Source organism: Alternaria arbusti (assembly GCF_024043155.1).
Source record: "Alternaria arbusti strain BMP 1465 chromosome Unknown scaffold_16, whole genome shotgun sequence".
NCBI lineage: Eukaryota > Fungi > Ascomycota > Dothideomycetes > Pleosporales > Pleosporaceae > Alternaria > Alternaria arbusti.
Window position 1 is genome coordinate 486,252 of NW_026249956.1, and position 24,864 is coordinate 511,115.

General features: G+C 53.3%; 6 protein-coding genes across 6 annotated transcripts; 4 read left to right on the top strand and 2 right to left on the bottom strand.

Moving 5' to 3' along the window:
• Nucleotides 1–6,358: 6,358 nt before the first annotated feature.
• On the top strand, nt 6,359–7,805 carry J4E86_009298 (uncharacterized protein; the record flags this gene model as incomplete). Its single annotated transcript, XM_051449804.1, has 3 exons — nt 6,359–6,480; nt 6,685–6,692; nt 6,784–7,805. The coding sequence occupies 3 exons, from the start codon at nt 6,359–6,361 to the stop codon at nt 7,803–7,805; spliced, it is 1,152 nt and encodes a 383-aa protein (XP_051299141.1).
• A 1,050-nt stretch (nt 7,806–8,855) lies between these two features.
• Nucleotides 8,856–10,249, top strand: J4E86_009299 (uncharacterized protein; the record flags this gene model as incomplete). The annotated part of the gene is made up of 3 exons (XM_051449805.1): nt 8,856–8,967; nt 9,017–9,451; nt 9,507–10,249. The coding sequence occupies 3 exons, from the start codon at nt 8,856–8,858 to the stop codon at nt 10,247–10,249; spliced, it is 1,290 nt and encodes a 429-aa protein (XP_051299142.1).
• Nucleotides 10,250–10,807: 558 nt separating this feature from the next.
• On the top strand, nt 10,808–12,306 carry J4E86_009300 (uncharacterized protein; the record flags this gene model as incomplete). The annotated part of the gene is made up of 3 exons (XM_051449806.1): nt 10,808–10,991; nt 11,083–11,915; nt 11,974–12,306. 3 exons carry the CDS (start codon nt 10,808–10,810, stop codon nt 12,304–12,306), a joined length of 1,350 nt encoding a protein of 449 aa, XP_051299143.1.
• Nucleotides 12,307–16,667: 4,361 nt separating this feature from the next.
• J4E86_009301 (uncharacterized protein) lies at nt 16,668–20,009 on the bottom strand (the record flags this gene model as incomplete). The annotated part of the gene is made up of 1 exon (XM_051449807.1): nt 16,668–20,009. One exon carries the CDS (start codon nt 20,007–20,009, stop codon nt 16,668–16,670), a length of 3,342 nt encoding a protein of 1,113 aa, XP_051299144.1.
• A 741-nt stretch (nt 20,010–20,750) lies between these two features.
• J4E86_009302 (uncharacterized protein) lies at nt 20,751–22,399 on the bottom strand (the record flags this gene model as incomplete). Its single annotated transcript, XM_051449808.1, has 2 exons — nt 20,751–21,969; nt 22,101–22,399. 2 exons carry the CDS (start codon nt 22,397–22,399, stop codon nt 20,751–20,753), a joined length of 1,518 nt encoding a protein of 505 aa, XP_051299145.1.
• A 663-nt stretch (nt 22,400–23,062) lies between these two features.
• On the top strand, nt 23,063–24,571 carry J4E86_009303 (uncharacterized protein; the record flags this gene model as incomplete). The annotated part of the gene is made up of 1 exon (XM_051449809.1): nt 23,063–24,571. The coding sequence occupies one exon, from the start codon at nt 23,063–23,065 to the stop codon at nt 24,569–24,571; it is 1,509 nt and encodes a 502-aa protein (XP_051299146.1).
• Nucleotides 24,572–24,864: the final 293 nt, after the last annotated feature.

Consider the following 24,864-nt stretch of genomic DNA (forward strand, 5'->3'; position numbering starts at 1 on the left):
GTGTGCGGCTAGTCACATCGATGAAAGCGGAGCCGGCTGATAGAGTTCAGTGCCAATACGATGTTTCTTTTTCGGCGACATGAACGCCGCATTCGTCGCTGCAAGCAGTCCTGCATTAGGAACTGCGAGAGGGCTTATTGAATCAGACAGCCTCAAGATGAAAAGTTTGTCGGTCGAAAGGTGCCGTGATTACTTACTGCAACTTACTGCATGGCGGCCGCCCCTGCAGCTCAACTCTGTGGCTCCAATCTCATGGGCTGCAGGCTGTCAATTAACGGCAGACATGCTAACGCTCGGTGTCCTGTCGTCTCTCCGCGCTGGCCAGTTGGTTGGAACGCTTGTCAGCCCTAAAGTCTTTTACTGGGATGAGACCAGATCTCCGCTGCTGTCGCATGTCTTCGCATTGGACTGTAACACCGTCGCAATCCTTACCCACCATGCTGAAACAGCTGCTCTTTGGAAGCGTTGAGACTGAGCTACTGAACTACCGAAGGGGGTGGCGATGGTGAGGACGATACTTGCTGTGTTGAGTTTGACGCATCGTCTGCCCCTGCAAATCTAATCGCTTACCTTCGACGATGAGCGCATCGCCGCACTTTTTTTTCTTTCTGATGAATAAGGGACGTTCTCTGCTTGTCGCGCACAGGCTCTTCAGGGCAAACGCTTCGACAATCGTGGCATTGATCGGGGAGGCTGCAGGGGTAAAGAGAGGCATACATATTGCGAATCTCAATCAAAGGAACGCCTATCTGAAGTCGGACGTGGACCCCTGGCATCCACGTGGATCTTGACCAGCTGAGACATGCAAGTTGCGGTGCTGTTGTCCGTCACTCCGCAATGGTGTTCTGCGGTGCTGAGCGCCTAGTGGCAGCACGGCGCCCGTTCAACTCTGTCCTTCCGGACCAGCCGAATATCCTGATAACCTTTATCGAGCGGCCACTGCCAGCCAGTTGTGGTCGCCGGACGTTCTTGGAAAACAGGGCATACTGGGCGTCGGCAGCTACTCCTACCTCGGTCACAAGCGCGAGCCAGGATTAATACGAGTCGCACGAAGACGGCAAGCCAGAAAGACAAAAATAATCATGACATGCCTTTGTGCGGTGCTTCGCATTCTCAGCCTAGCTGCCCACGAACAAACGTGTGTACCCCGGCCTGTCGATTCAGGACAGCAGCTGGAAAGTCATGCCTGACCTCACACCGCCAGCACGGGCGCCAGCAACTGTGGACATTGTGGAGCGGAAAATTCTAGGGGGCTTCGAAATTGGGTGGAAGCGTCAAAGAAGCACGGGAGAAGGTCGGCATAGGCGCTAGATCTTCGTCCTGCGCTGGAGGTCTGTGGGTGTCGGACGTTGGCAAATAGGCGACGTCGCAAATTGTGTGACGGAAATTTACTGTCAGTGTGTCAGAATTTGCTCCTGGCACGCACCGGCTACTGGAACCGAGCGATGCCTGTTCCTGAAGTGCTCGCAAGCAAACCCTCTTGCAAGCGGTCCCAAGGCGGCGACTGATCCCAGCCCTGCGCACCGTCAAGGTGAAAAGGAGGGCTACGTTTCATTCACACGACCGTTCGCACTAGCCATGTCTGCTAGCAATAAGCCGGTAGTGTCAGGGAACAGGTGATGTCAGAAGAGAGAACGAACGTGCCGTGGGTCAATCATGCCTCGCTGAGCCTGCTGCCTTGCCTGAAGGATGATGCGTTGTACGAAGGACATGCCGCGACGGCGACAATACTGCGACAGGATTGGATCAACACGATCTTCACGCAGTCACGAGGCCGATGAAACGACAAGGCGGTAACGCGCGAGTTCGTGTTTCTTCTCCCCCCTGCTCATTAAGTGACCAGGATCAGCGATGTTTCGGCGTGCTTTAGCTTATGCACAAGCCAGGAGCCACCCCTTTCCTGCTCATCAGCCCAACGCCTCTTTCACCGCTTGGGCCGTGCCATGCCCTGCCTAGCATTATTACACACATCGTCAAAGTACGTAGCTGACCGACATTTTGAGGGTCTGCAATCTGAGCACAAACATAAATACGTTGACCCCCCACCATCGGAGAGTTCGTTTCATCATCCAGAGCCGAAGACTACTACCACTACCACTACTACTACACTACCAACCAACACTACAACAATCTACTCAACACTTCCGCTCTACACAAGCCTACTAGCTTCACCTTCAACTCAATACAATGGCCGCCATCATCTACGAGGAGTCCAACATGGGATCGCAAAACCTCCCACCCTGCCCTGGCCCACCACCAACCCGCCCTCTGCCTCCTGTTCCATCCAAATAGACATCGACATGAACATCAACTCACACGTCTGTCTTGCTCGACTTACACACACTTGGCTTTGGCGCACCACAACATCGATATCAACTCCGCATCCTTACCCGAACATCCACCGCACCCCACCCTAATACTCTACCAACCGACATCGACCCGCACCTTGCCGCCTGGTCTGCCGCCATCATGCAGTGCATCTGCAGCACCCAGTACGATCTGATCTTGGACGCACTACGCGCCCTAGACCTCGAACAACTCCCTGTCACTCACCTGACATCCGCCGCGAAATCCGGTTAAAAGCAGCCTACGCTTGTCTTTGGAGAGCGATCCCACACCACTTCCGCCTTGCATGACGAGCCTCCACATGACGGCCTGCAGCCATGTGGCATTGCTGCATCTACCAGGACCTGCTCGTCTGCCTCACATCGGAGCATGGCTACGACTGCATGTCCAACACACGCTGGCTCGGGTGTCCGGAACGATCCTTCTTTATAGACGCCTACTTCATTTTGGCACATACACACCGCAGTCCTTCTAATATTGAGCGTATTACTTGCTTTGGAACATGCATTAGTTGGCGCTTGGGATTGGCTGTGTGGCATCATAGCATCATTAGCTTTTGGAGTTCTATTACTGGTTAGGCGGCATCACAGCCAGGAGGAATACCCAATATCGTCTCATAGCATTAATCATTTGATCTCAGATCAACTACACGCATACCTTGTCTTTTGTTGCATGTGAAACCCGGGTGCCAATCATCGCCACAGCATGCTCCTGATCACTAATCGCGTCGGCAGTCGACACTGAAGGCGTTGGGGCTTGAAGTGAACGTCTCCTGGGCGCAAGGCATCTTCCGCTAACATGGCTGCCCAGTTGTCTAGTTCCCGTGCACACCACCATTGCTATCCGCTAAGGCACATGGCGGTGATAGGACGCGCCGGTGGTTGACAAGCGCGGCAGCATGTCAGAGAGCCACCAGGATTGCAACCTCCACAATCAGGCACCTGTACATCACAAGCGCTTGGTGGTACACACGTGGGCTGTGTGTGACGTAGTCCTGACAGGTCGAATAGAGAGCCAATAATGCGAGTCGTTTACCTGCGATGCAGATTCAGGTGTCCCGCAGCTACCGAAACCTTCCGTGTGACCGGTTCACCTTGAAATCACGGCACCACCCCGGCTTGTGCAGGAACGACGATACTTGCCGCCGCTTCATCTTGCAACGCTAATCAGCAGGACAGATGCGGTGTCTGAATGCGAATATTGGCAGGGCTCTAGTCTGTGGTTTGGCTCGGTTGCGCCTGCCTGCCTAGCTCCAACGACGGCCGTGAAGCCCTTCAGGCACAGGTGCATGCTGCCAGGAGCCCTGGCCTGCTTTCAGCTGAGGCAGATGACTCCTCTGCGTATAGCCAACCACCGCTGCATCGACTACCACACGCTAACCCAGCACCGTCTGTCGCCATAACAGCTTCGCATGTTGCACGACTTCACCGCTCTGCCAGACGTGCCCGCAGCTGCGCAGCCGTTAGCGGTATGCGTCGCATTGCACTACCCCTCTGCTATCATGGCCAACAACAGCCTGCGCATCGCGCGGTTACACAGGAAGTACCATTGTGTGCCTACGCCGCAAATTGACGCCAATCTCCGCCCCTCCGAGCGGGTCCGGGCACACCACGTTGGGGGCAGCCACACCAGAGTCGTACGCCGCAGCACCCTGACGGTGTTTGACCTTTGATACTCGGATGAGTATGCCGACGTTCGCAGTGGGCGACCAAAGACGGCTCGGGCCCAGGCGTATACAGTTTGCACTTGTCTGCGCTGCTGACTGGGAGTCCCTCGGTTTCATGGCACCTCTCATTTGCGAATTGACTTTGAGCAACACCGACGTCCTTCGTCCTCTGCATTTCCGTGTCATTGGCAGAAGGCATCAAGGCTGCATTCCGGTCTGATGAATACGGACCTGAGCAACCATGCAATCGGTCCTCTGCACGCACACAGACCCATCGCTTAGCTATCAAATTGCTCTCGCAAACACCGATGATGCTAAGAACAGCTCTGTCAGACGTCAACTCAATCCATCCTGCAAGAAGCGAGGCATCCATGTACGCCATCGGCTGACGCAAGCTGCGCGTTGCCGTGTGTACAACGTGTGGAAACCTGCAGTCGTCCTTCGATACATCAACTTTCACGCACGCAAGCGCATATCAATCACACGTCCATGCAAGCCCTCTGCGTGCGTCCAAGTGCTTGCTGAATCCCTGGCAGATCATTGACTCACGCCCGCATTCCACAAACCACGTTGCTTTTGTTGCAGATCGTGGGTCCTGCGGGCAGAGTATGCAGCCTGCAGCCTTATTTTTCCTTGATGCCTACCGCGCCCCGAGCGCTGGCAAAGTCCGCTGTCAATCAACCCACTCAGTCGGCCTTTCTTAGTAGATCGTCGGCGACTTGATCACTCGCTCTGACTCACCTCCAGCGGTGTACCCAAGCTGTCACCGTTACGACACGGACGCCGTTGCAATTTGGCCGATGTCCCATGTCGCAACCGGGTTCTCGGATCCCATCGCGCAAAAGGGAAAAGCCGTTGAACCTATAGCTGCCGGCTACCGCTGTAAAACCCTTACATGGCTCACCGCTGTATAGGTCAGGTGGATGCTACAACGCAGCATGTGTGAGGAGGATTTTTAATCTTGTGACTTCCAAGGTTGTTATGTGGGAATTGCGATATTCGCCTTGTTCGCCTAACATCACACTCCTTTCGGTGATCATTACGCAGATTCACCATCAGCCAAGCACTGCGGCTGTAAGCGAACCGCCTCGCAGCGACCTCAATGGAAGACCCCAGCACGGTAAACGTTCAGTCCGGTTGATCAAGCTCGGCGAAATCATTTCTTCCACATGTTTGCTCGCCGAGCACACAAACGATTTTCATCGTAATACCTCCGTCACCTTGAGCATCACCGACAAATTTCCGCCGACTTCATGGAGATCTCCCAAACAGGCCGTATACAATATTCCTCTTTATTTGCGTACCATTATGCATGATATGCAATGCCTGCAAGATAGAGTGTCAAAACAAGGATGGACGTCCTCCTTGCCCGTCACTTGCGCAATCTGTTTCGCAGGCAACAAGGCATTCGTGGACAATAATATCCCACACCCACTCTTTCCCACACAATCGTGTGTGTGTAGCTCTGTCGATCAAACAGCAGCGTCCTGAACATGCCGTTCATGCACGTCGTCCAATACGGCAAAGTGGATTCTCTCGCCACCACGTCTGACATCTGAAACAAGTACAGCCATTAATCGCGCCATGATTCAATATTGCCACGCCTATTACCACCGCCTTTGCCGCTGGCCTCGGACATTGCTTGCTGACTTGCATGGTCTGCTCCGGAGTAAAGTGTGAGAGAGTTTCTGCTTCAAACTGTGCCTCGGTATTTGCATAGGCGGTGCCTGTGGCTATTAGCCGGGTCTACGAGTTTGAGGCGTGTAAGGTTAGATTCAGCCTATCTTTCAGGCATCAAAGAATCTTGCGTTGTTGTGAGCATGGCTGCCACACTGTAAGTTCGACTAACTGAGCTATACGGTATCAACGCGTCTTGGAGGACGTATGCAAGGAACACCCCACGCTCCATCTGCAAGATGCTGTATCCGGCTGAAGTGCTGTATATTGCCCTCACTACACACCAGCTGCATATGCTGATCATCGATTGTCGGCGTACTTGCTCTAGACCTGTGGGGGATCTATCTGGGGTGTCAAGCGGACCTTTCGCTCGCGTTCAGACATTTTGCGATTTTGATCTTGAGATGTCGTTGCAATGTAGTTCGTGGTCCTGATGCACAGCCACAGGCGCCACATGGAGGTTGAGATCATGTCGTACGAGCGGACCAATCAATCTGATTCGCGCCTCGGGAATCTTGGAAGTCCAGCTGCGATACAGCGCACTGCATGCGGGGCGTATGCTCAGCGCAACGCCCGCTTGGAAGACGATCCTACATACAGATATAGGTCTTCCTCTTCCTCATCATTTCTGCTCAGCTATCGCGTTTCGTATTGCGCGCATAAAGAAATATGGAACTCGTCGATTGGTTGAACTCCATGGCGGAGTTTGGTGAGTGGGCTGGTGGACGCAAGCCAGTGACGAAGAAGTCGGATGCGCTGCGCTTCGGCGTTTTGGGGGCTGCCAAGATTGCGTACGTCTACGCTCTACTGTCTCCGTCCACAACAGAACGTCAAGATGAGACTTGAAGCTAAAACATATGGTCGAACAGTCCATTAGCTTTGATCATCCCAGCGCGGTCACATGCAGAGATCATAGTCGTTGCTGTTGCAGCTAGAGATAAGACGAAAGCGGAGGCTTATGCGAAGAGATGGGACGTGCCAATTGTTCATGACAGCTATGAAGGTAGGTAGCCCATCTCGTGGCATCTCTTTAGCCAGGAAGCATCGGACATGAATGCCTCGAGCTACCGCAAGGTCACACTAATCTGTTGTAGCGCTCATCAACGATCCATCCATTGATTGTATATACAATCCCCTCCCCAACGGCCTTCACTACAAATGGACGCTCGCGGCCCTCAAAGCAGGAAAGCACGTCTTACTAGAGAAGCCTTCAGTGTCGAACGCACAAGAGGCACGCTCTCTTTTCCATCATCAAGTCCTCGATGCTCCGAATGCTCCGGTCCTTGTTGAAGCAAGTCACTATCGCTTCCATCCCGCGTGGCATTTCTTCCTGGCGCAATTCGAAAAGCAGAATATAGAGAAAGCAAGTGCTCGCGCTGGAGTGCCGAAAGGAGGTATCCCAGCGACGGATATCAGGTTTGAATACGATCTTGCTGGTGGCGCTGCAATGGATCTAGGACACTACACCCTCTCCGCGCTACGAGGCGTATTTGGGACTGAGCCCACAGAAGTCACTTCAGCAACACCCCGCCTCATACACGCACCAAACGATCAACGCTGCGACCAAGCCATGGAAGCTACCTACACCTTTTCCAACGGGGGCACTGGCTATATCTCAGCCGACCTAGGTGCCCGAGGTGGTTACTGGTTCCCATGGCTAACATCCAACTGGCCCAGCTTCCGAGACCTGCTCGCCTGGATCTCCGTGACTCTACATCCTGAAGACCTTGGTGTCGAAGGCGGTCTACAAAAGTCTAGTCAGAAGGTACTTATCTTCTCAGGTTTCATGAGTCCGCATGCCTACCATCGTATCGACATCACTACAACCACCACATTGCGCGACCCCACCTCTGGCAATATCGTCAAACAAGAGAAGAAGACCGAACACAAAACAGCATACAAGTGGACTGAGGGTATGGGCGGCGAAGAAAGGGGACAGAATTGGTGGACATCGTATCGGTACCAGCTTGAGGAGTTTGTGAACAGGGTCAAAGGCAGAGAGGGAAGTGGTGCCTGGGTGGATGGCGAGGAGAGCATCAGGCAGATGGAGGCTACGGATCGGACGTATGAGAAAGCTGGTATGTCGATTAGGCCTACGAGTGCGGAGCTGGAGTGAGGAGATTTGGCGATGCTGTGTTGCGTCATCGTTCCTGTAGCTAAGCCCGGATGAGGCTACTGATTGGAACTCGGGGTAGCACTCGGGGTAGCACTCGGGGTAGCCGAATAAACCCAATCTTACAATGGCGCATGTGTATGTATTTTTTATGCATACTTGACTGATTTGTTCGGAGATGCGTAGCCCCTTGGCCCTTTCGAGCATCGTTCAAAGGAGCGAAGGCGCGATGTTGCACCACCGCCCAACCTCACAAACACAGCCAGCCACCCCACTTACGCATCGCAGAAAACCCTCACCGCACGATAAGACAGTAAGCAGATAGTCCAAAGCAGCAAGGTAGATACCAAGCAGCGACAAGCTTCACCAAGCCTGCACAAGCCTTGCGTCTACCTGCCTGACTAGGCATCGCTCGCTGCACCCAGCGTGCCTTGCCCCGCTTTTGAGGTACAGAGGAACATGACGCGATGGCGAGCTCAGGTTCCGAAAAGCCGAGTTTGAGGGCCGTATAAAAGCGATGCGGTACTTCCAAAGCTCACTGGTACGTCGACTGAACAGAGGCTTTGAGAATGAGGTTTCTGACATTGGTCTCCAGTTTCGTGGCGCTGGGGTCTGCGGGTCCGGCTAAGACTTGGACGCCATGGATGGATAAGAGACAGGCTGGTGATGCGCCGGCTTATGAGGCGCATACCATTGATCAATTGGTTCGTCGTTATGCTTTCCGTTGGCTGCTGGTCTTTTGCTGATTGTTGTGGCAGATTGATCATTTTCCGGATAGCGATCGGTATCTTCCACATACCAATGCCACGTTCACGCAGCGATATGGTATATTTAACACCGCTATCTACGTTTACAGCCTGAGCTTACTTTTTTGTACAGTTTTCGATTCGTCATACTACAAGCCTGGAGGGCCAGTATTCCTCTACATTGGCGGGGAGACGAGCGTAGAGTCGCGTTTCTCTAACTTGCAGACTGGGAGTAAGTCATCAGCACAAACCACCGCGATACCTCTTTTCGGGTAACTGATTGGTTTGTGTAGTCATCCAGATACTCATGGAAAAGTTCAATGGCCTTGGGGTGATTCTTGAGAATCGTTACTATGGCGAAAGCTACCCTTACAACTCTAGTACGACGGATGAGCTGAGGTTTCTGACTACAGAGCAGAGTAAGTGATGCCCCAAATCTCGATGGTTCTATGTCCTGATGCGTTCTAGCTATTGCCGACAACGCCTACTTCAGACAACATGCCACCTTCCCAGGCATCAACGCTAGTCTGAGCAGCGCCGACACCCCATGGATCATGTACGGTGGTTCTCTTGCTGGTGCCCATACCGCATTCACCATGAAGACATACAATGATGTCTTTGCCGGAGGTATTGGTAGTAGCGCCACTGTCCAGGCTTTGCTCGAATACCCCCAATGGTACAATCCCATCATGAAGTTTGGCCCGGCGGACTGCATCTCCAGGATTGTCGACATTGTTGACAAGATTGATGAGCTCATCTGGAGTGGGAACAAGGAAGGCATTCAGCAGCTCAAGGACATCTTTGGTCTCGGAGCCCTGCAAGATCTAAGAGACTTTGCTATGACAATTGCGTTCCCGATTGGTGGTCCCATGAATTATCCGACCAATACCTGGCAAGAGCTCAGTAAGTAACTGCATTCCACAGTTCAGTGATAAATCAGCAACTGATCTTTAATCAGACTGGTCCGACCGCTACGGCTCCAAAGACTTCTTTAGCTTCTGCGGCAATGTAACGCAAATCAATCCACCGGAAAACACCAGCAGCGTCGACATGGCGCTTTCTAAGTACACCAATGGCGAGCCTTGGACTGGATTAGGTGGATATGCCGACTACGTCAAGAAGACGCTCATCCCAACCTGCGAGAGTGGCCGGATAGACAGCACAGATAATGGCTGCTTCGGCACGCAAAACCAGACATACTACGCCGACCCCACAAACGGAGCTGCGCGCTCATACCTCTACTCAACCTGTTCCGAGTCTGGCGGTTACCAAGTGGCGCCCACAAACGGCCCCTCCCTCATCTCTCGCGTCCTCCAAATCGACTACACCCAGCAATGGTGCACCTGGGCCTTTCCACCCGGCGAGCACAACAGCATCCCCGCCACTCCCGCGTTGCACTACTACAACAAATACGGAGGCTGGGATCTTCAAGCTGAGAATCTCGCTCTTATCGACGGAAACACAGATGTCTGGCTCGATCTGTGCTACCATTCAAACTTGGCGGCTCAGCCTAGGATCAGCAGCGATAAGTATCCGAATTATCTGATTGCGGGAGCTGGACATCATTGGGATAGCTATGGGATTAAGAATGTCAGCGCTGAGCCGAACTATATCAGAGAGGCGCATTATTGGGAGGAGAGGACTGTGAGTCTATTCTTGCAGTTCTGGGCGGAGAAGGACCATTATGTTGGGACGAACTGAACATGGGTCTTTTGCGTGTAGAACTGTGTACTGTCTGGAAAGTCGATATCAATGACCCCCACTTTCTTTTGAGGCGTTTGGGCGAACGCGGGGTAGTCGAGGACCCTGAAAATGTGACTTGACAGGGGACTCCACGCTTTTGCATGTGATGCGCCGCGGATACAACCTTATTTTGTGAGTCTTATGCTGCTTAAGTCATCTTCCAGATTTCAACACAACAACAGTCATTGATGCTCGCCATTCCAGCTTGTTGGCGATGTGGAATGATGCGTGCGCGTTCCAATGCTGGTGTTTGCCACTGTGGGTCGCCAGGGGCGCGCTAAGTGGCTTTTGTCACCGCTTGGCTTCATCAAACAGCAGCCTCATAGCTTTTTGCTACACCACCATGCGTTTGTGCCATTGACACTGACCACCGTCTTTGAATTTGTCGATTCAGTCTTTCCTTTTCAGCACTGCACAGTGCTTGTTTCCTGTTCGTTCTAGCGGGCGCTAGCCGTTGCTATCGTTATCGACACATCGCGACAACACCAGCACCGAGCCTGTCAAATCATCAACGGAATGGGCAAACTGGCTTTTCCGCTCGACAAAGAGCTCACGGGGCCGGATAGGGTTGTTCTGAATATACTGCAGAAGGAGTACGAGCTGCATGAGGCCAGGCCTGCAGAATCATCGACAGACGCAGTGGAAGATTCAGATGACTCGGGTGTCAAGCATTCTGAGATTGTGACGCCGTCACCAGAGGGTCAGTACTCATTTCGGTCGACAATCAATGCCTCGGAAGCATGCAATATCGACATGCGCTTCTGATGCGACCAATGACTAACTTTGTTTAGATCTACAAGACCAGGAACAACAGGCGATTGCTTACCTCAAGAAGCTTAATGACCCCAAATCCGACAGCTTCGAGACCAGTGTCTTTAGCTCTGTGGATGAACCGGACATCAAGAACCCTCTTCTTCGCCAATGGATCATTGATCCCTACATCCAATGGGCGAAGAAGGTTGTCCGAGTCGAGACGGACGTTATCATGGTCACGCATCTGCTGCTCTACTTCTGCACCAGCATTCCGTCAGCCGCATACTTGTACATCAATTTCCATTGGTGGCACGCTGTCCTCCATTGCGTCATGCAAGGCTACTATATGGGAGCATACACTCTTCTGAAACATCAGCATATCCATATGCGCGGTGTCCTCAGCAAGAAGTATGACTTTGTCGATCGGCTGTTCCCATACATTCTCGACCCAATGATGGGTCACACATGGAACTCGTACTACTATCACCACGTCAAGCATCACCACGTTGAAGGCAACGGACCCAACGACCTTTCTTCCACTATCCGCTACCAAAGGGACAGTGTTTGGGACTTCGCGCAATACGTTGGTCGATTCTACTTTCTGATTTGGCTCGATCTGCCGATGTACTTCTTGCGTACACGCAAGCCTAATCTCGCGCTTCAAGCTGCGGGATGCGAGATCGGTAACTATGTCTTCCTGTACTTGATGTACAGCTTTGTCAATGCCCGTGCGACGACGTTCGTGTTCTTGATCCCTCTCGCTTTCATGCGCTTGGCTTTGATGACTGGCAACTGGGGACAGCATGCTTTCGTTGACGAGGTCGAGCCGGACTCCGACTTCAGGTCGAGTATCACCCTCATTGATGTACCTGTAAGTTGACATTCATCCGATTTGGCCACTTTCGAATATTCCGCTTACGTTATGATAGAGCAACCGATACTGTTACAACGATGGCTACCACACCTCTCATCACCTTAACCCGCTCCGCCATTGGCGCGAGCACCCGGTTGCCTTCCTTTCGCAAAAGAAGCAGTACTCCGATGAACAAGCAATCGTCTTTTACAACATCGACTACTTCTTCCTGACGGTCAATCTGTTGAGAAAGAACTACGAGCATATCGCCAAATGTCTTGTACCCATGGGCGATCAGATGAAGCTTACGCTTGACGAGAAGGTTGAGATGTTGAAGCGCAAGACACGGAAGTTTACCGAAGAGGAGATCGCAGAGAAATGGGGCAAGCAGTATGCCAAGTTGAAGTAGGGGTAGATTACAATGGTTGGTAGACGTATATAATTCTTTTACGCGTTCAGGAACCATCATCACCGCTCGGTGTCGATGACACGACAGATGTGAAGGCATCACGACATTCCGTCGCTCTTGCTCTATGAACCCACGTGCTAGCGTGCAGCACCTGCCCCGGCATGTTCGCTCACCATATCATTCGATGTTGGTGCCGATCACTATCCATCGTCGCAACAACACCCTACACCCATCACTACTCCACTTCCAGCAATGGCGAATTCCGGGAGACTACCTTTCGATCAGAGCTTGTTCGTCGCGACACCTAACGCGATTTATTTGAGATCGCAGCTCGCCCGGAAGAAGCTGTTCGAGTGCGAAACCGCTAACGGCATAGTCAACGCTCGTGCCTCAAAAGACAACAGTAGCCTCTTTGCTGTAGCAGACGGCCAGGTCGTGATACTACACGACGCCACTCGAAGCAGAGACAGGAAATACAAACTGAAGAACGGCGATGTGTGGCATGCTCACGGATAAGAACAGGTTCATGAACTGACACTAGCATAGGGCGAGCCACGTCTTCTTCTGTTCTCACCCGACTCGCGCATCCTCTACTTCACGACAACACTGAGCAACTCAGTTCAAGCATACTCTATAGCAAACGACGAGCTTCTGCCTTCCCTACCATCACATCCGTCTCCGCCGAACGCGATCGCAATATCCAGTAATGGCACCGTCCTCCTTTCAGCCTCTCCGAGCCCACCAACTATTTACCTCCAAGACCAACGATGGGGACGCAGCGCAGCGGTGAACTTTCGTCCGACAGACGCACGTTCGGCTGCTACGTGTGCTGCGTTCCAACAGCCAGACGGTCCTGCACAGCTGTCGTATACCAACTTCGTGATTGGATTTCAAGACGGGCTATTAGCGATGTACCGCCTGTTTCTACCTTCACTGCGAAAACGTTCCGAAGACTCGCGTGTACATCAACCGCAATTCTTCCAGTTACAGCCCATTCGAGTCGGTGTCATCAAAAAGCTTCATAAGCCGGCCATGGGCGGTATGCTGGCAGCGGAGTTCCTACCAGGCTACAAGTCGCGGGTTGTTAGCATTAGGCATGAAGGGAAATGTCGACTTGTCGACTTTGAAGGAGGTGGGAAGATACTGCGGACATAGCATGTCTCAGGCCCGGCTACTTGTTTGTCTGTTTCAGCGCAAGGCCCAGTACGCTCGAAAGGTCGGGCAGATGGGGCGGTGTTATTGAGCGGTGATGCGGCAGAAGATGTTAGAGAGGTATATGAGGGCGTTGAGACTCTGATCGCGATCGGTACACAGGCGGGGAAAGTTCTCATATTCAACATCCTGGGCCTACTGATACATGAAATCGCACTGGGAGTTTCCGTTACAGCCGTCGAATGGGTCGGCGATATGACGGCACCTTCTCTCCTCCCGATTCGCGGATCGTCACTATCCCCCGAGCCTCATCCGGTTGTCGATATTATCGAAGCAGAGCAACCGACATCCTCGGATGAGGGAACAGGTACTGTCAAGAAGGTCGCATCGTCTCACAAGCAAGCTGTGACAAGCAGGCCAATCCCCATACGACCTCCACTAGATCTGTTCTCAGATGAACCAAGAGAGCCCAAATCCAGAGTTCCTAGTCGGAGAACTTCAGATGTGTTGCGAGGCTCACCCCTACGCGTCGAGCGAGCGCGCGAAAGACCCGTAAAGAAGGCTTTGGTGCGACCGCGAGTCTCCATTGAGACCTTTGAATCGCCTCCACGTCCTTCTGCTAGTGGCGTACCTGATACCAAAGTAGCACATTCCTTTTTCAGAGCGGATCCTTCGATTCACGAAAGCCGAAGATGGCCACAGGTACATCCGGCGCCAAGTTTGTCAACGCCTATGCGAGCACAAGCCTGCTCCGCCTCCCAAAGATCCGCCAGCTCGTTTCAGGAGTCCGAGTTTTCAGATGAAGACCAGGAGTGGTTTACACCTCCCTCTACGCGAAGATGCAAAGGGAAAGTTCCACGGCGTGATCTGAGTCCAGACTCATCTCCGACCGCGCCAACACTCGCGTCCATACGCCCGATACCCTTTATAAAAACCTCACCTACTGCTTTCGATACGCCTAATAGAAATTACTCTCGTCCAATCTCCCGGAAAATGAAAGAACGATCTGGTACACATCAAGAAGCAATGGTGGAAGGATCGAGAAGCTCAGTGATCGTACCGAAGGCCGCTGGACGCCATGTCACCGTCCTTGACCCAGAACTATCATCGCCTTTCGATAGCCCGAGCAGTCTGTACTCGCGGGCCACTACGTCAATGTTGGAGAGAGTCCCGGTAGGGAAGGCAAAAGAGCATAGTGCTGACCAGCGGCCTGCTCTCCCAGTAGGACGTAAGACTCCAGTGTTGAAACCCGCGCTTGTCAACGTCGATGCACATCCAGAACTGACCAGCAGTGCATGCTCATCTGCAACTTCAACGCCGAGCAGTATCATAGCCGCATGTTCCAATCGAAAGTCCACCGACATAGCAGGCTTGAGCGAGTTGAAAACAACGCCGTATACTCCACCGAGCCGCGTAGTCGCCACCATCGCTGCAGGCTCCTCTTCATCTTCGCTAGATGTTCTTTACTCTCTTCCAACCCAACCAAAGGCCGAGATAACCTTCGTGCAAAATCATAGCCCTCGCACTCCGGCGACTGCGAAACATAGGCAGCTCACGCCGAGTTCGCTCGACACACGAGCGGATTCCCCGAGCAGTGTGTACTCACGCTCCATCTCCGGCATGGCTGGAGGCGCAAGCCATGCCAACGCTGTCATTGAAGACACCGATCAGTCAGCATCGTCAAATGCGCCCATGACACCGCAACATCAACTCAGTATCCACGCGCTGGGTACGCCGATGTCTACCAGCTCGCCGACTAGTCTGTACTCGCGGCCTACACCTCGTATGTTTCTCGACCGCTCACATGCTGTTGATGGGCCGCCTACAGAGAAGGCAAGGAATGTCGGGTCAGGTGTTGTGACTGCCAAAGCGAGGACGGTAGCGGAGGAAATGACTTATTTGGCTGAAGACCAAAGGACGCTAAGACAGGAAGTAGCGGCGTTGAGGGAGGAGTATCGCGTTCTCAAGGGTGTGTTATTGAAGCCGAAGGTATGAGGTGTGCGGGTGTTGTTGTACGGCGTTTCCTTCTCCTATCTCCTCATGTTCTTGCCCTTCCTTTTATCGCATCCTCGTAGCGTATCAGATAAAACAACCAGTCCTCAAGTCATTCTTGAACTTTATATCTTAAATCCATCCTCCCTGCCCCCAAACGCCCGTCCTCCTCTTCCCTTCCGCCCCACCTTGACCACTACCTCCACTCATCAACTTCCTCTCCTCGTCCTCTGCGTAAATACTTCTCACACTGCCCCTAACACTATTTTTCTGCCCCCTGCTGCTTCCATACGCAGACCCAGCATGTCCTCCGCCTCGCCGCGTGATCTGAGTATCCTGCTCGACAACCGCCTTCGCCATCTTCCACAACATCCACGTCTGACACGATATCAACACCAGCACGAGTAAAAGGACGATGAGAATGGCGAATGCGATGAAGAGGAAAAGTACGGTTTCGTCGTCTCGAGGAGGAGGACCGGAAGGAGCGAAGCTCTTGCTACCCATGTTCGCTGGATTGTAGGTTTGCTTGCCGTACGATGCCGTCGGATGATGCCGATAATGATGATGATGATGATGCAAGAAGGAAAAAGATAGCCAAGGAGAACCATTGATTAAATGAGGTGCCTGGCTCGGGACTTTAGCAAACACCGATTATGAGTTGGGCGCGGACCGATTTGAGGGCAACGTAACGCTGTTGCAGATCTGTTTCATGGATACGAGGACAGATCGGGAAGATCCATGCTGACAGTTCGCGTTCACTCGGGTCCACGCCAAGGTCTAGACCAACCACGGAAGCAAGGATGCGAAGCAAGGGAGGGTTTTGGAGAATGATGGTATTGCTACTGTTATTGATGAACAAGATAATGAGAAAGCTGGTACTAGATACAAAAGAGGTCATTACACTACTTCTTTTCGCCGTTACCGTAACTGTAACCCAGTGACACCGTGCGCTATGCAATACAACCGCGATATCGTACCGCCGTTCTATCCTAACAAACAAAGCGATGAAGCCAAGCCGTTGAGTCGTGAGGTAGCAATGCCAGTGCCGGGTACTTTCATGACAAATGAAACAATCTGTTGCCCAAAGTGATGTGTCCAAAAAAAAGTGTGAAGGAGAATAAGACAAGAAAGAAATACCGCCCTGCAGTGACAGCAACAAGATAACCCCCAAATCTTCAAACGTCGTCATGCGAATCCAGATGGCAAGTCGCAGCAATCTATGCAGCAAGCGGCTCCTCTCCGTTGAGCTCGTCATCCTCAACGTTCTCATCAACGCCGAAGCCGGAGTCCCATTGGCGCTTGGTGGTCTTCTTCTTGCCCTTCTTTCCAATCTTGACCTTTTCGCTGACCTTGGACACCTTGCCAGTGGCGACACGGTGAAGATCAACGCCTTGAGTCTTGACTTCAATGCGCTTGAGCTTCATCTCCTGGATGGCCTGGAGAGCGTCCTGGTTGCGGCGCTTCAGGTCATCAGCAAGACGCTCGTTTTGCTCCTGAAGTTGACGTTGCGAGATGGTAAGGGCGTCGATGGTGGCACGGGTGTCCTCCTCGGCGAGGCGGAAGCGCTCCTTCATCTCTTCGATCTGAGCTTCGAGGAGAACGATGGTCTCGAGACGAGCATCGCCGAGAAGACGCATCTCGGTGAGCTCGGTTGTGCGCTCCTCAATCATCTCTTCGTACTCTGTGCTGCGCTTCGCAGACGCGTCTTGGAGGCTCCTGATGGTGGCTTCTTGTGTCTTGATGACAGTGTTGAGGGAGTCGACTTCAGTGGCGTGAGCGCCGACGATGTTCAATAGCTCATTAGCCTCGGCCTCAACACGTCTTGAAAGGGAAAGGTTCTCCTTGCGGTAACCCTCGTTCTCGCCCTTCTGGAGAGCAAGCTCATCCTCAAGGCTGTCGATCTTGCCCTTGAGAGCGGTTGTGTCCTCCAGGTAGATACGCTCCTTCTCAGTGACCTGGTCGAAGAGATCGTTGATCTCGGCTTGCTGACGCTGGATCTGGTTGTTGAGGTCCGTGATGTTGGCCTGGAGCGACGTGATGGTCGAGTTGGTGGAGTTCTCCAGCGCGACGTACTTGTTCTTCACGTCATTGAGCTGAGTAGCAAGGTCGGCAACTTGAACGTCACGATCTTGCTCAAGCTGGTCGCGGGCGTCTGTCATGTCGGCCAGGTTGTTCTCCAGTGTCGCAAGATCGCTCTCGAGACCAAGGATCTGCTGTTCCAGTTGGGTGATGGTCTTCTCCTTCGTCTGACGGAGCTGGGACTCAGCAGCAAGCTGCTCGTTGAGATCCTGCTCGCGCTCATCGGCCTCTTCTGAAAGGTCAGCAATGGCGTTCTCCTTCTCCTGCTGGAGTTGGAACAGCTTGAGTCGCAGCTCATTAGCCTGGAGACCAGTATCGTGAAGACGAGTGTTGAGATCTTCGATCTTGTCATTCGCCTCGTCGAGATCAGCTTCAGTCTTCTCGCGCTGAGCCCGCTCGGAAGCCAGGTTCTCGCGGGTATCGACAAGCTGCTCCTTGAGTTCAGTTATGGTCTCGTTGAGGTTCTCGATGGTGTTGGCGTGCTGGTACACCTGCTCGATCTGCTCATCACGCTCGCCTTCGGCAGACTCGCGGGCGGCAGTCTGGGCAGCTAGACGCTCCCTCAGTGTAGCCATGTCGGTGGTGATGTTATCAACATCGGTCTCCATGCGTGTGATGCTATCCTCCAACTCCTCGATGTAGGTATTCTTTTGTGCGACGTCAGCCTCTGCGGCATCGCGGCCCTCCTGCTCGATGCCGAGATCGGTCTCCAGAGCTTGGATGCGCTCGGTGTATTCCTGTTCCATGCGAGCGATCGTCTCGTGGTGGGTCGTCTCGAACTCCGCTGCGGTGACGGTGACGGTGTCAAGGTCGACGCGGTACTTCTCGAGATCTTCACGTAGTTGTGCCAAGGAGCTGTCCTTCTCTTCGTTCTCGTCTTGCAGGCCAGCGATATGACCATCTTGCTCGGCAAGTTGGCGCTCTTGTTCGGCCGACAGTGTAGTCAAGGCAGCGTTGCGCTCCTCAAGATCAAGGATAACGCGCGCCTTGTCTTCGTTCGCCTTGTCGAGAGTGAAAACTTCGGATTCAAGCTGCTTCACACGCTCCTCTGACTCGCCAAGCAAGTCCAGAACACCCTCGTACTGTCGTCGGAGAAGCACTTCGGTCTTCTGGGAGCTGCTGATAAGAGTGAGCTTCTGCTTGAGCTCGTAGAAGATGCCACTGAAGAGTTCCGGGACCTTCTGAAGAAGCTGTTGGTTGGTAAGACCAACAGTGGTACCGGGGAAGAACTTCTCGATCTCAGCGCGAAGGTCCTCGAAGCCATGGCGTAATTCGGTGAGGATTTCGCGAGAGGAAGCGCCAGCCTCGATGAAGCGGAGGTTCTGAAGCTCGATGGTGATCAAGCGCAGCGCACCTTGAGATTCGCCTAGGGCCTTGCTCATCTGCTTCAGCTCCCGCTCGTAGCGCTCGATAGCTTCGTCTTCGATCTTGTCCAGGATGATCTCCTCGCCTTCAGTCAGGCTGTCGCGGTTGAGCTGTGACACGGTCGGCAGAGACTCGAGTGTCATTTGGCTAGAGATCTCCAGCGCGCGGGAGGAGTACTCGCCGGTGGGAGTCGTCACCATGTCGAGGTCCTGCGACATGTTCAGCTCCTCGGGGTTGACCATGACCAGACCATCCTCGTCGTCGGACAGCTCAACTGGCTCGTTGTCGTCGCCGTTGTATAACGAAGACGCGCGCAGCTCGTCGATCTGCTGGCGGGCCTCGTCTAGCTCCACTTGCAGATCGTTGGCGTCTGCGTCTTCGAGGTCGATCTCGCCAAGTCGGCGGGCCTCCAGACGGTACTCGAGGTCCTTGATCTTGTCGTCCTGCGCCTTCAGCTGGCGACGTAGCTCCAAGAACATCTTCTTGTCCTTCTTCTGGTGGTCCTCGAAGTCGTTTACTTCTTGGCTCAAGTGGCTGCGGCGGAGGCGGCGACGGGCGCGGCCGTCGAGGACTTGTGTGAGGGGCGCGAACTGGACGCGGTTGCCGTTGGTCTTGTCGACCTCGTCGACGCGTTCGATGTGAAGCTGAGCTGGCATAGACATGCGGGAGCGGCGGGTGTTGGTGAAGCGGCTGCGGGAGGCACCGACGCGGTCGAGATGGGGAGTCAGGCCAGGGAGGGGTTGTGTAGAGGCAGGGCGGTTGAACATGAGCTCGTCCTCGTCCTCGTCGACGGCAACAGGAGGCTCCGAGTGTCGGCGGTTGTAGCGGCGCGTGGTGGTGCTGCTCTGCTCGACATTAATGTTGTCTCCCTGCTGCGACCGCGAGAAGGACTGCTGGATCTCTTCGGCAATCTGGTCCTCGTCGTCGTCGGCCTGGACGCGCTTGCTACGCTTCGTTTGCGAGAGCTCTGCCGAGGGCGACGCGGTTCGCTTTATGGCAGACGTCATATCGTCGGCGGGTGTCTGGTTCTTGGACGGGCGACCGCGCTTGCGTCGAGGAGCGTCACCGGGACCCTCGTGGTGGTGCTCAGATGGTAGGCCACTGAGGCGCGCCATGGTCGAGCGATTGGGCAGTGTTCTGGCTGCGAGTACCTTCTGGATGCGGTATTAGACAACGGGAGCTTCCGGGCGGCGGCAGTGAATGATCGCGACACGTGGTGCTGGAGCTGCGTACCTGGCCAAAATTTCGTCAACAGAGCAAGATCGTCAATCGGCCCGTGATGGCAACAGCGACTGTTGCAGTTGGTACAAGCGGAAGGAGCGGAGGGCGCGGGTGTGGTGGGGTACGGGGAGAGACAGGGCCAGGTTTGTCTATATTCAAAAAATGGTTGACGGGCGCCTGTTGTGGTGGGCGAAATGGGGTGGTTGGGTGGAGGCTAGCACCTTTGCTACGTCGATGCGAGCTTGCGGTGAGTCGAGCCGCGAGTGGTCGAGCTTTCACGCTAACCCAGCCCTGACGTACACGCGACTACCGGCGCCCTCTACGCGTTTTCACCCAGGGCCATCTCCCGTCTGAACTGAAACAGGCTGTGAACCGGTTTGTTGTATGTGAACTACTACCCCCATCAGCCACTGTCCACTCATTATGCCATGCGCACGACGTCACCGTAAGCCATTCACGTAGTACAGGACGCGTTTGAGCCTCTAGTCCGCCGATCGTCATTCTTCTAGACCTGCAGCCAGCTGTCAGGGCAACACGGCCCCGGCGTGCCTCACGATGCTTTTGAGGCGCATGCCGATGCAATGGATCTCCCCACACATTCCCCGATTTCCAGCCATCTTCGGTACGATGCGCTGTCACTTCTTCAACAAGAAGTCGCTTTGGAAAAACAACCCCTTCGTTGCGCTCGCAACCCCATACAACCCGCCAAGTGGCCATGTATCCCAGAACTGCCGGTATGCCCATTGATTCCACGACTCCGTCTTCATGACGCTTTTCCCTCCGGCAACGCCTTGCAGATCGACTTTCACTTTATCGTAAACACTTGGCAAGCTTTCGGCGTGGTACTTTCTCCGCAGGTCCATGTACTTCTTCTCGTCGTAGATATCCCAGAACTCTTGCTCCGTGTAATACGCATGCGCGTACAAACACTTCATGCCACCTAGCTCCGTGACTTTAGCTTCAAAGTCTCTGTTGAGCTTGATGAACTCGTGGGCGTCGCTCGGTCCCATGTCCCAGATTCCCACGTCGAGGAGAATGTCGTCTTTGATATTGTTACCTTGGGAGAAGCTTCGCTCCCCACGAGGCGCCGACTTCACTGGACACAGCCAGAGCGGCCAGATACCAGTCCTTTCGTCGGTCCATCGAACGAATTCTTCCGCCGCGTCGTATGGTACACCGTAATCTTGGATGATAGTTCGGGATGCGAGACCTGAGCGATGCAGAGCGTGTACCATGGTCCGGGAGTACATGAAAGGATCTAGTAGAAAGCGCGTGAGACGATTGAAGGGCGTGACGAAGTATTTGAACGCGCGCAGCCCTGACCAGAAGACGCCTCTGTCGTAGCGGAACAGATAGGACTGAACAGGCACAAGCTCCTTGTATGTTGTTTTCTCGTCCTGAGCCTGCTTCAGAATGTCTTGTGCATGCATGTACAGCCAGGGGTCTGTAGCTTTGTCGAAACTCTGAATCCTTCTATTCATTGGAGCATCATGACCATCCGTCAGGCGACCGATCATAACCACGCCACTCGTCATCGAATACAGGATGCCGTCCATGTATTCAACCTCGAGATCGTCTTGGTAGCGTCGAAATTGCTCGACGGCCTCATTTGTTGAGCGAACTGGAATGTACTCCAACTCAACGTATCGACGTGCGTCAATGAGCTCCATTTTGAGTAGGGTAATGACACCTAGACTTCCGCAACTTCCTGCTGCTGTGAAGAACAGATCGCGGTTTTCTTCTGCCGATGCCCATACTACCTCGCCGTTTCCTAGGATAAGCTCAATGCCGGAGATAGTGCGATCGAACAACCCGTACTTATAGGAGCTGCTCTCGCCGCTGGTGCCAGCGAATCTGTCAATCTTAGTTAGCAGTCTTCCATGCCATGTAATTTGCTCAGACGTCTTCGGCTTTCTGTTCATCACTATGAGCTTGATGGAGGGCTCGAGTGACCACTGGGCTACGTCTTGCCGTTAATCACTCACCCGCCACCGACTGTAATGTTCGGGAGTTCCATGACGACTTTGGGCAGGAAACCTTTGGCCATCGTAGCTTCCACAAGTTTATCCATCGGCACGTTCGGCTCCACCAATACCGTCTTCTCAGTCTCATCAAACTGGAGCACATGGTTGAGTGAGCTGACATCGATAATCTGATTCCGATCACGAGACGATTTGCGTGTTGATAGTGTAGAACCATGGTAAATGCGGAATGGGGTCTTCGAAGCACTGAAGCGGGCGACTTGCGATGCCAGAGTCGCTACTGTAGAGTTATGAGTATCCATAGTGTGCGTGTAATGATGCAATGAGATGTAACGATGTTGTCGGGCGGTCCGAGGATGAAACGAACATGGTGTGGCGTTGCTTTTGATGTATACATAAGCTGCAGGGCTGAGCCTTCTCCACTACCCGTTGGATCCTGCTAAAGTCAATATCTGACTATCCGCCCCGGACCAAAAGCCGCTCTCTGTGTGTGGGGCGAAGGATCCGTATGCATTCCTCTTCATGGTTTCAGCCATTTAGATATCCAGGCGACGAGGTGCCATTAATGGTGCTCCAGAGAAACCATAATCGCAACCGTATGCGCGGGCGTCACCTTCCGCATCTTGGGTGATGAAATCGGGCGCCCCATAGGGACCGGAAGCGCGGAAGACGATCCACTCGCTAAGAACGCTGACGTACGGCGTTCGGGAAGGTTTTTCCACCCCCAAGGTTTTGGCTTGCGCATTGAATACGAAATACGGCTCAGGCAGTAGCTGGCAGCTTTCACCATACTGTTGTCGCGACCGCGATAGGAGGGAAGAAAGATTGGTGGTTCGATCTCGTGGATTCGCGGGCAGGTACGACCGTTACTAGCGCAGCCTCTTCAGCCTCATCTCGCAGCCACACATCACGCAGGAAAGCAACACCAATCGCATCGCTGCAGTCGGCTCCACACCATCTTCCAGATGGACGGTCACCGGGCTACCGTAGAGACAGTACGTTCTCGCATTCAGCATTTTTACCACAACAAGACCGCATTTCGTGTTTATCATGGTAGCACGAACAGCACCCGCCATGCTCATTTCGACCGAGATGCTATCGTGGACGTAAGCTCCCTCAACCACGTCCTATCCATCGACAGAGACAAAAGAACGGCGCTTGTCGAACCAAATGTCCCTATGGATGCCTTGGTCAAGGAAACCATGAAGGCGGGCTTGTTGCCTCCTGTGGTTATGGAGTTCCCAGGCATCACCGTAGGAGGAGGCTTCGTAGGCACAGCAGGAGAAAGTAGCAGCTTCAAGTACGGATTTTTCGACCGTACAGTGTTGAGCGCAGAAGTGGTTTTGGCGGATGGTACGCTTGTCATGGCATCCCAGGACGAGAATCAAGAGTTGTTTGAAGGCTTAAGAGGTAGCTTTGGGACACTTGGTGTGCTCACGCTGGTGGAGATGCAGCTTGTTCCTCCCAAGAAGCTGGTTGAAGTTACCTACCATCCAACTTTTTCCTTCGAGAACGCGACAGATAAGATACAGTATCATACCACCGACGAAAGGAACGATTACGTTGACGGAGTCCTGTTCTCCAAAGGTGCCGGAGTGGTAGTAACAGGGCGCCTCGTTGACAAAGACCGTACGCCCGACTTGCCGATTCAAAGATTCTCTAGACCATGGGACGAGTGGTTCTGGATACGCGCAAAGAAGCTTACCGCAAAAGGCATCATCACGAAAGAGCTTGTCCCTGTGGAAGACTACCTGTTTCGCTATGATCGAGGAGCATTCTGGATGGGAATGTATGCTTACAAGCAGTTCATGGTCCCTTTCATGTGGTTCACACGCTTCTTGCTGGACTACTTCATGCACACGAGGATCATGTATCACGCATTACACGTGTCTGGATACACGGATCGATTCATAATCCACGACATCGCGTTCCCAGTCGCCAACACTGCATCTTTCTTGCAGTATTCGGATGAAGCCTTCAACATATATCCGCTCTGGTTGTGTCCGCTGCGGCAGGATGGTAGAAGCTCGATGGGTCATCCCAAGCCGTTCGAAGGTCTTGTCGATGGGAAAGAGAATGGCGTTTATGACGGCAAATACATCAGCGTTGGTATCTGGGGCCCGTACTCTTCCAACGAGACTGAGTACGTTCGCGCAAACCGTGAGATCGAAGCAAAGATGCGCGAGCTGGGTGGACTGAAGTGGCTATACAGCCGAGTCTTCTACACCGAAAACGAATGGTGGCAAGTCTACGATAAGCGCGAGTATGATACGCTACGCAGAAAGTACAATGCAGATTCTCTGCCAACAATATGGGACAAGGTCAAAGACCGAGGAAGAAAGGAAGAGTTCGGTCCAGGCCTGAAAGGTATGCTGAAACGCATTGTGAAGAGCAACGCTTTCTTAAGTGGACTCTATGGCATCTACAAGGCGGTCAAAGGTGGAGATTACATGTTGAAGAAGAAGGTTTCCTAGAACCAAAGTAGTCAAGAATCAGCTGTGTAGTGCAGACATGTGGTAATGAGCAAGTCTTGAAAAGTACAAAGCCCATAAGGGGTTAGCGGCGTCTTCGGGCTGCCGGAGACATCCTCGAGGAACATGAACCGAAATCTCCTCGCGTCATCACCTCTCTACGACCTGATGCCCCGCCTCTCGCGGAACATCATGATTTGATATCCCAACTACCGGAGATAGTTGTTCTAGAAGGAGGTGCGCGATCGTCACGGAAGCCTCGTTGCCGTCGCAGAGCGGGTCATGACGTTTAGGGG